General features: G+C 47.4%; 1 protein-coding gene across 1 annotated transcript; it reads right to left on the bottom strand.

Moving 5' to 3' along the window:
* Positions 1–6,168: 6,168 nt before the first annotated feature.
* On the bottom strand, positions 6,169–8,908 carry LOC136506105 (homeobox-leucine zipper protein HOX21-like). The gene is made up of 3 exons (XM_066501232.1): positions 8,640–8,908; positions 8,132–8,526; positions 6,169–7,092 (listed from the first exon to the last, which is right to left on the bottom strand). The coding sequence occupies exons 1-3, from the start codon at positions 8,851–8,853 to the stop codon at positions 6,655–6,657; spliced, it is 1,047 nt and encodes a 348-aa protein (XP_066357329.1). The 5' UTR covers positions 8,854–8,908; the 3' UTR covers positions 6,169–6,654.
* Between the last annotated feature and the right edge of the window lie 1,874 nt (positions 8,909–10,782).

Consider the following 10,782-nt stretch of genomic DNA (forward strand, 5'->3'; position numbering starts at 1 on the left):
GTAAAAGGCTTTACGCAAAGAGAAGAGATTGATTACAATGAGACCTTTTCTCCAATCTCATGTAAGGATTCCTTCATAATCATAATGGCATTAGTGGCACATTACGATTTAGAATTACATCATATGGATATAAAGACAGCATTTCTCAATGGGGACTTGGAGAAAAATGTTTACATGGCACAACCGAAAGGTTTTGTCTTAGAAGGAAAAGAACGAATGGGATGCCGCCTAAAGAAATTCATTTATGGATTAAAACAGGCTTCAAGATAGTGGTACTTGAAGTTTGATCAGACAATAAAAAATTTTGGGTTTAAAGAGAATGTAGAGGACAATTGTGTCTATATAAAGTTTAAGAATGAGAAGTTCATCTTCCTTGTCCTATATGTGGATGATATCTTACTTGCTAGTAGTGATGTCAGTCTACTACTGGAGACAAAGAAGTTTTTGTCCTCAAAATTTGATATGAAAGATCTTGATGAAGCTTCGTTCGTTCTAGGGATCGAGATTCACCGAGATAGAAGTAAAGGGGTATTAGGACTGTCACAAAAGACATACATAGAGAAAATCTTAAAGAAATTCAGTATGCACAAATGTAGTCCCTCACCTGCTCCTATAGTCAAGGACGACAGATATGAAGATTTTCAATGTCCTAGGAACCAATATGAGATCGATCAAATGAAAGCGGTTTCATATGCTTTAGCTATCGGAAGTTTGCAATATGCTCAAGTATGTACACACCCTAACTTGGCATTTGTTACCGGGTTACTTGGCAGATTCCAGAGCAATCCTGAAATAGAACACTGAAAATTAGTAAAGAAAGTCTTGCGTTATTTGCAAGGAACGAAATGCCTCATGATGACGTATAGAAGATCTGATTCACTTCATATAGTGGGATATTCAGATTCTGATTATGCGGGAGATGATAAAAAATCCACGTCTGGATATGTATTCACTCTCTTAAGGGGAGCTATTTCATGAAAAAACTCAAAGCAAACCGTCACTACATCGTCCACAATGTATGCCGAGTTTGTAGCATGTTATGAGGCAATGGGGCAGGTGAATTGGCTAAAAAAGTTCATACCCGGTTTGAAGGTGATTGACGACATCTATAGACCACTTAAGTTATACTGCGATAATAATCCAGCAGTACAATATGCTCACAACAATAAGTCAAGTGATGCTGCCAAACACATTGACATAAAGTATTATATTGTGAAAGATAAAGTCTGGGATCAAGTCATAAGTCTTGAGCATATAAGTACCGAAAAGATGCTTGCGGATCCGCTTACAAAAGACTTACCACCCAACGTGTTCAGAGAATATGTAGCCAGCATGGGTTTAAGGAAAAGTCTATAATTCCTGGACAAAAGAAGGCCTAAAGATAAGTATCTATTTCAGAATATAGTGGTGTGTTGTAGCTGTTAAATCTATCGGCAATGGACTATGATGACGAGACATGCTCTATGCGTTAATCTGTAATAGAATGAACAAAAGTAAATGATATGAAAGTAAAAGATGGGAAGAGATCAAGGGGGAGATTGTTAGATTGATCTCTAATCCTAACTGGACCCAACGGCCCAGTTGGGCCTTTGATTCGTGTCCTGATCGGGGGCGCCCAGCCCATCATGGCTGGAGGGCCTCTGTCACCCTGCGCTATAAAAAGAGGTGGGGCCGGTGGCTCTAATCACGAGATTAACCTGAGCCGAGTCCCCCACCGACATCTAAACCCTAATCCGATTAGAGAGGGGCGCAGCCAGTGATGGAAAGCCACCAGCCGCGCCGTCCGCTCCATCGACGACGACGTCTTCGTTGCCCTCTTTACCGACCGTCGCTACCCGTGCGCAGACATCACCAACGAACCCGATGGCGTTCGCTGAACCTTCCCTCTCTACGGTGTCAGGTTCGGCACCTTCTTCCTTCCCTCTCTGTCTCCCGTTCTACATGTTTTAATATGCGTTCTAGGTTCAGTGACGCTATTAAAAACCAGTAGCCCTCACACGTCCTAACAACCGGCACTGACTGACTCCGACCGCGATCCGCAGACTAGAGATCTGCAGGACAGCAGGAGCGTTTGCGTTTTCCCCGGGCGAGCACGAGCTGGGCCTCGCTCGCTCAGTAGGTCGACCCCAGAACGCAGCTGCAGGCCTGCAGCTACGTCTGCGTCTGTGTCGCATCGCGCCAGGAAATTCCCGATCGAGTCGTTTTTTCTTCGGGCGTGGCGTCGAAGTGGAACGCGGCCGGCCTCGTGTCGTGCAGCGCTGCTGCCTGCATCGAATCGCATCTCCTCCTCCTACATGCCATGTGCGCCACACCTGCCTCCAGTTGCCCGTTTCGTTAGGTAACAAACGGCGCCGGGACCTGCAGGTCGACGCGGAGCACGAGCACGGGGAAATGTCCGCGAAAGGCACGCGCAAGCGCGCAGAAATTTGGGCCTCCTGCCTATGGTCTGTCCATGTGATATATGGAAGGTAACCGATCGAGGTCGTCGTCTGGATCACAAGTTGGGCAGGAACAGGTTCGAGATGGCAGGCACAAGCACAATGCTCAGCTTTGTTTCGTCAAAAAAAAAAAAAAATCTCAGCTTTGTGGCCATTGCTCGGACTGGACTGGTTTCTGGGCAGTTTTGGTGTATGAACAGTAACCAGCCTAGGTTTGAAAATTGAACGGTTTCAAGAGTTTGAGGGCCAAAATTATCCGGTTTTGGAGTTCGAGGTTAAAATCCGGACTTTGACGAGAGTTCAAGGTTGTAAATTGGACTTTACCAAAAAAAAAAAATGCTCAGCTTTGTGGCCATTGCTCGGAGGCGGAAGGAGTCTTCAGAGAATATCCGTTGGTTCGGTGTAAAATCGAATCCTACCTGTATCACATGACGCCGATCGAGTTTTCTAGTGTGCGTGCGTATGCGCGCCACGCTGCTTGCTGTTGCCGTGCCGGGGCAGTCCGTTGCCCGTTGGCACTTGGGCAGTTGGCGACGGTCACATGCCTGTGAATCTGCTGCTGCCGGTTCCCTCTCATTCCCCTGCGATTAAAAAACTCGACGCCGGCTACATGCACATAATCTAACGGTCCAGCACGCCATGGCGGGCTGACTTTTGCAGCCGGCTCATGTGCGGATTCCGTCGCGTAACCACAACCAACCAGGCAGCGAACCGCTGGCCTCCAGCCCTGTTCCGTTTCTTCCCTTCCGAATATGCGATGAATGAAACAAGAAGAGAGACCGGCAACGTGAATGGTACGTAGTAAATCTCCATGTCCATGCATTGATGCATGGGTCGATCTCGCCTAGCGCAAGCATGGTGGTGGTCAGGCCGGTCGGCCGGGCGGGCAAGCTGGGACATGGGAGAGGACACATAGTGGCCACTCAGGCACTGTGCTGTCACATGGAGATGGAGGCATGGAGCCGAGGAGGAAGGAAGGGGCCCCCTTTGCCAGTGGCCATGCTGCATGCATGCATATGCCCCTGCTGCTCGAACGCTCCATCTCAAAGGGGCACACTGGACCGATTGATGCAACAGTTTGGACGGACCATATGTACACGTAGTCACGTACCAATATACTCCTACCACCAGCTGATCACTGATGAGCCAGCCCCGCCTCTACTCGTCGTCCTCGCCGAGCCCCATCCACCGGGACCGGGTCACCGTGAGCAGAGCATCTCGTACGCATCTGGAGAGACTGGAGGGTACGGCACGGAGACCCTACCTGGCCACTTGCTCCTCTGCTATCCTTTCCGGCTTTCCTGCCTTTTTTTCTGGTTTCCTCTTCCTCGATGTGCCGCGATGTAACAAGTATTATATGTACTGAGTATGTACGTATTGCACTAGCTACAAGCCTACAACCAACAATTTTCAGAAGTAAGAAAAAACAAATAAATTGCATGACGTCATGTCTTTACGAGGTCCTATTCACACTAGGGGGTCGGCGGCCAGGGGCACGATGGGACGGGGCGAACGGATGGGGGCGAGGTGCGCGGATGAGGGTGGGTCGAATTGAGGCGGACGGGACGGGTTGCGAGCGAGTCGTACGGACGTGACAACGGCGCGATGCGCATGCGGGCTGAGCGAATTAGCACACGGGAGGCAGACTGTCCAGGCGTGCGCGGGGAATGGCTATCCGATGGAATCCTGTCCCGTCGGATGTCCAGGCACGAGCATGTCCCATTAGTTTAACGTTTGACTCTTGATACCTCTCAAGGACCCCAAGGCTCTATTACCCAACACCAATATACTTCATAATCTACCATGATACGAGGCAAAACCTTTGGCCTGGCCAAAGTTAAATTGTTTTGCTTGCTGTTCTGTCCACGGATACTCCTCCAAGGCCATGGCCATGGCCATGCATCTTCTATCTGTAAATAAAGAGGGAGAAAGGTTAGAACCTCTGTGCCTGTACTTGCAGTGATGACGTGAAAACTGAAAAGCGTGCATTGTCTCTGCGGACCACGTGGGCCCATCTCGGCAGAGAGGTACGGGTCCAGACATGGTCCTTTGGTTTCTTGTGCCTGTAGCGGACGGCCCCACGCACGGCTGCTGATGCTGATCACCCACAAGGGATTGTTCCACGAGTTGTGGACCTGACCATGACGTGACCTACACTTAACGCCATGTACGCTCACTCTATTTTTTCCCTTTTCCTTTTATTTCTCTTGTTATTATCGCTGTCCGTCACAGTCCTCTACTCCTCTACTACTCCGTAATGCACTGCGAGCCCCCAACAAAAATTGATCATGTGCAGAAGCTTTTGTTTCCTCTCTGATTGCATGATACCCATGAATACAAATATGCAAACTCTATCTTAATAGACACGTTCGAAAGATTGAGCTGACAAATTCCAAATTTAACAAAGTCACCAAAGATATCTCATTGTCGACGAATATGTCATTGTCTACCACTAAAATTCGCTATTAAATTTAGGGAACTATGATCAGCCATGTCAAAGACAAAAACTTAAATCTATTGAACAGGTTCTACCACAAAAGAACCAACTGAGAGTGAGTCATGCTTAATTCGCGTGCAGATGCTTTGTTAATTACTCGAGCTATATCCAAGCTCTTCCTTTCTTTGTTTTGCTAATAAAAGAGAAAAACTACGGTAACATGGACTCTTATTTAAGCTTACATCCCTGGCAATTGCATGCAAATTTTACCATTGGTTTGTTAAACCTTTAATAATGCAATCTTAGAATTGCACGACCATATACTACCTAGAGCTGTCAGACATTTTTGCAAAAAAAAAAGTGTGGGTAAATTTGCAGATAACACACTGCATTTTTGCTCGAGTTGATTCGTTGATTTGTGCCCTTGCAATTCCCATGCCACCAATCATTTCCCCCGGTCGCAGGCAAGGCAATCTAGCGAAGCCCGACTCGGACAACTGTAGGTGCCAGCAGTGAGCCAATGCATGACGTACGGGTACGGCGCAAGAGATGAGAATAGAAACTAACACTGCCCGGTCATAAACATTCTTTTTCACTATTTATTAATCAGGTGTAATAATGCTCGACCTGTTTGTGCTAGCTAGGTATCTGCAATACAGCAGTATATGCTCATGTTTAACAAGAGAGATAGATAATACAGCAGTTGTTACTACACATGTGTGTTGTGCCTGGTTGGACGTACGACTGCCAAATTGCCATATAGGATTAGGATATTTGATAAGATTGATTGGGCTTCTGTGAAAAAACAAGTTGGCTTTTGTGGTTGGTGAGCAACCTCAGAGGGAAAGGGGAGAAGGCAGGGCCCAAGGGAACATAGATAGCTGTCCCGGCGTGTTGCTGTTGCCCATGCTTTTACGTTCCCTTTTAATTTAGTGTCCTTATAATTGCAACCGTAATACTAAGATGGCATGCATGTCAGCAGCAGCATGTGTAATGCTTATTTAACCACAAGTTCGTAAGAATGCTAGTAGATGGATCGAATGTTCCTGGTCAATGCGTTCATTATACATGCAAGTGCAGTACATTGGTCGTATATATACTACTAATAACCATTAACCTCAGTAACCTTTGATGATCCTTTGTATATATTATCCCAATTTATTCAGAAACATTTGTCTGCAACTGCATCATTGGTCACATGTCAAGGAACAACGGCCACACACATTTAGTTTTCTTTAGAGAAATGAATAAAGTAACACAACGCTTGCTCATGCTAAAAAAACAAAATAACACAACGAGAGAGAGAGAAAGAGAGATTACTGCTCTACTGCTCTTGATCCAGGCAAATTTTGAAAAAAAAAACATGCACCTATACAACTTACAACTCACAATTCACAAATTTATATATGTATCAATAAAAAGAAAAGAAAAGAAAAGAAAAAGGCAAAGACAAAAAATGAAGACGCAAAAATAAAGACACTATCGAAACTCAAACCAAAATCTACCTAATTAAATTACACCGCCTCTCCGATTATTTCCCTTACAACCCTTCCCATCACGATCAACTACTCCATTTCCCAAATATAATCGCATATCTCGCAGCTACCTCGCCGATCTATCAGATCATCATACACAACCTTGCTTTCTCCCTCCCTTGCTGCAGTGCGCCAAGAAGAATACAAATGATTTCATCCACTATTTCTTCTCACTATAATGTTGATCGCCATCGCAACATGCCATTGTCAATTATTATTTTTTGTGATGGAGATGAGGAGACGATCAATGGAAGTGCTGGTGGTCGGCCCACGGCCAGAACGGCGGCGGCTCGTCGACGCCGCACAGGAGGTTGCCGAAGCTGGCGGTTTCCACGGCGCCCTGGACGCCGCCGCCGTTTCCGTGCGGCTCCAGCTTGGGGCCGGAGGTGTGCAGGAGCTGATCGATGTCCACGCCAGCAGCAGCGGCAGCAGTAGGGCGGCCGCCGATGGAAGGGTAGAAAGGGATCAAGCCGCCGGCGCCGGCACCCGCGGCGTGGTGGTGCTGGTGCTGGTGCGTCGGCGGCGGAGGGTCCATGGGGCCGTCGGACGCAGGCGTGCGCGAGATGTCGAGGTTGATCTCGGAGCTGTTCTCGCTGCGGTTGCTGCAGGACGCCTCCGTCTCCTTGTTGAGGTTGATCAGCTCCGACGACCCTGCCTCCCTGCCTCCCTTCAGCGCCAGTATCTGCGATATCGTCAAGAATCGATCAGTTGTTGGCTGTTAGTATATAAAGATCTTCATGTTAGTATAACCCAACCACAATGCAGCAATGTAATTCGAGAAAGATGATCGTCTAATCAGTGATCACTACTGGTTCACTGCAACCGAGTATCTAGGACACTTATTCTTGCTACTAGCTGCTGGTAGTACAGGCTCGATGCGAGATTCTTGGTACTACTGCACGGCACGGTCCCAACGTAGCGTCGGATAAAAAACAATGAGTACTGAACGTAGTACATTTGGCAAGCACTGGGAACCCAATCATACGAGTACTGATTGTGGCCAAAGATGTGCAACGTAGTACAGTGCGCACGTCATTTGCAGTGCAAATTCGACGGAAAAAGCTTAAAAGCGAAGGCGCACACAGATGTCACATGCATAGGAGTACGCTCTGCGATTGCGATGAGGCACAGAGACGAGAGATGAGGACCGGGACCGGCCATGATGAAGCCATTGACTGCGCCAGCCGCAGCATCTTCCTCGCTCAAGACTCGACGCAGCTCTGCCTGCATATTCTGCTGCTGACCTTTCCAAAAGCCACTCTCTCTGCCTTTTGCAGTTGCAGCAGCAAGATTCCACAAAAGGCAGGCAGGGCAGGGCCAGGCAGCGGTAGTACGTGTACGCGCGCAGGCAAGAGGCAAAGGCAGGTGAAAAGGCAGCAGCGCCCAAGGCAGGCCGTGGAGGGCGACGCGACGCATCCAACAACCTTTTTCTGCTGCGTGCACTGAAACCCACATGGATCCCAGCTGAGCTGTGCAACAAGAAGCTGAGCCGTCACCCACCAATCATTGGGCTGGGAAGCCAGCCATGGACCGACCCACGCCCGGATCAACATCGCGATGCGGATCACAGTTCACAGTTCACGCACGCGGCTAGCTAGCCTAGATCCGGGACGGGCGGACGGCCGAGACACGAGCAGCTAGCCGGCGCCGGCGAGGATGAATGGATCAGGCGCAGCAAAGAGATGAAGTGGTGATCGAATTGTATTGTACGGTGTACAGACCTCGGCCTGGAGCTTCTTGTTGTGGGAGAGGAGGGCGTCGTTGTCGGCCTTGACGGCGTCGAGCTGGCGCTTCAGCGCGTCGTAGTCCTTCTCCAGCTGCTTCGTCTTCCACCGCGCGCGCCGGTTCTGGAACCAGATGGCCACCTGCCGCGGCTGCAGGCCAAGGGCACGTGCCAGCTGCAGCTTCCGCTCCGGCTCCAGCTTGTTCCCGAGCTCGAAGTTCTTCTCCAGCGTCCGCACCTGCTCCACGTTCAGCCGCCGCTTCTTCTCCCTGGCCTGGGAGCCGTCGTCCGACAGCTCGTCCTCGTTAGCGCCGCCGCCGCCGTTCACCTCATCGCCTCCGACGACGACGTCCGCGCCGTACATCGGACGCTTCCCCAGCATTGGCGCCATACCTGCATCAACCAACCACAGGCGCCAGCGCATGTCAGGACCAGCGGATGGATGGATGGATCGGATTAGTTGGATCGAAGGCTGTTGACTAGCTAGTGATCGATCTGCGCGTGACCTCGGAAGTCTTGAAGGGAGGGGCATTGAAAGGAGGGGAGGAAGGGGTTGTGGTGAGGATGAAGGGGAGGAGCAGAGAGGTGGTGGTGGTGATGGTGGTGCTGTTCTTGGGGGTCATGATCGGAGGGTGTCTGCTGCATTTGGAGGAGGAAGTTTGGAGGGAAGAAGGGCGAGGGTGGTGAGGACACCATGCCATTGCTGGCCATTGGCCTCATCCAAGGAGGAGGGCAAGGCGCATGGGCAGTATTTGAGAGAGAGAGAGAGAGAGAGAGAGAGAGAGAGAGAGAGAGAGGGAGTGAGAGGGAGAGAGAGTGGCGAGGAAATGCAATGCAACTATAGCAGGGGTGGTGGTTGTTATAAAAAGAAAAGAAAAACTGAGACTATGTTTAAAAAAACTTTTCATAAAATCAAAATAAATTCTAGGGGTCCCTTACACGACGACATTCTCTTTTCCTATAGAAAATGGTACAAAGGTAATATGGATTTACAAGAAAAAATTACTTCATATGTTCAAAATTATAGTTCATTTTATCTTCTTCCGAAACAAATTTCTCTAATTGTAACCAAGTTTATAGAAAAAATGCATCAACATTAAATTAGTTTCATAAAGATTTCTGGGACATATGTCTTGACAGATAGCGTGTTTGCTTAAACCAGTAGATGTGTTCATACACTTTTCCTAAAAAAATTATTTAAAATTAGAGAAAATTGACTTAGGTCAATACGAAAGTGAAGTACAATTTAGAATGGAGGAGTACATCATACTCCTAAATCATAATGCTTTTGTATTTTGGGGGAAAATATAGCCTAGTTTTTTTTTTTCAATTTCTTTAAGAAAATACTAGTGGGCAGCTGGCTCAAGGGCAAATAAGGAACTAACTTCAAAGGCTAACCCTCAAAATGACTAGGATCCTAGCTATATTCTACTGTTCCTTTATCTTCTTTATGCAGAACCTACGTTTTCTTGATGCAACTTTTTCTTATCTTTCCGATGTCCTTTTCATTCCTTTATCCTTACTGAATGATCCTCTACCCATACTACAATGCCAACGTACACAATACCAAAAAGGATAAGTAGAAGCCTGTGTTGTTGGTTAATGATCGCAAAGGAGGTATAGGACACTACCCCACATCTGGATATCACTGTCGGTTCAAAAACCCCCTTCACTGTCAAATTTTGAACCGACTGACATACCGGTAGTGATAGGGGGTTGACATCACTGTCGGTTCTTAAAAACCGACACTGATCTACAGGCAACAGGCACTGTCTAGTTGAACAACACTGCCGGTTTGTAGTCCCAACTAACAGTGATGGTTGCATCAAAAGTGTCGGTTCTTGGCTCAAGCCAATAGTGGTGAACAAGCCAACACTGTCGGTTCATTGCTCAAGCCGACAGTGTTGAGCAAGCCAACACTGTCGGTTCATGGCTCAAGCCGACAGTGTTGAGCAAGACAACACTATCGGTTTGTTGATAACCGACAGTGATGGTTACGACAACACTGCCGATTCGTTGCTAACCGACAGTGATGGCCCGTTCGCATTTTATTGTTTTATAATTGATTTTAATTTATATTTTTTCATGAAATCAGGTTTCGCTTTATATACGCTACATAGACGACAGGTCCATCAATATTAAACATTATAAATGTTACGGTTACAGTTTAAATGTTCTTATCCAGATCTCGATCCATCAAAATAAAAAAGAAATGTTCTCGGACTTCATAGATTGTGCAATGCTTCTCGGACTTCTTACAATAATCTGGCGAGCCGCTCTGGGCCATACTGGTCCTTGTACTTCACGGATTGTGCAATGGAAAATACTCCATCTTTTTCCAATACCACGGCTAAGATGAATTTTGCGAGCTCCGATTGCAGTGCGACGATCACCATGTCTAACAACCTTTGGTGGTTATATTTCTTGCGTTGTTGTTCAAAAAAGATGATATCCACAGAGGAACAGTAAATCATTTTGTTGAATTATTAACAGACATAAATAAAATGGGGATTATACACATCAACTTATCGACTTCTTCCGATTTCTCACCGATGTAGCGAAGCATTGCCCACATTACATAAAAATCCGCATTCATTATTTCCCGCCGGCTGTGATAGGTACTTCCCCTCCATTTCGACAACCTTGAAT

The sequence above is a fragment of the Miscanthus floridulus genome, chromosome 1 (assembly GCF_019320115.1).
Source record: "Miscanthus floridulus cultivar M001 chromosome 1, ASM1932011v1, whole genome shotgun sequence".
Lineage (NCBI taxonomy): Eukaryota > Viridiplantae > Streptophyta > Magnoliopsida > Poales > Poaceae > Miscanthus > Miscanthus floridulus.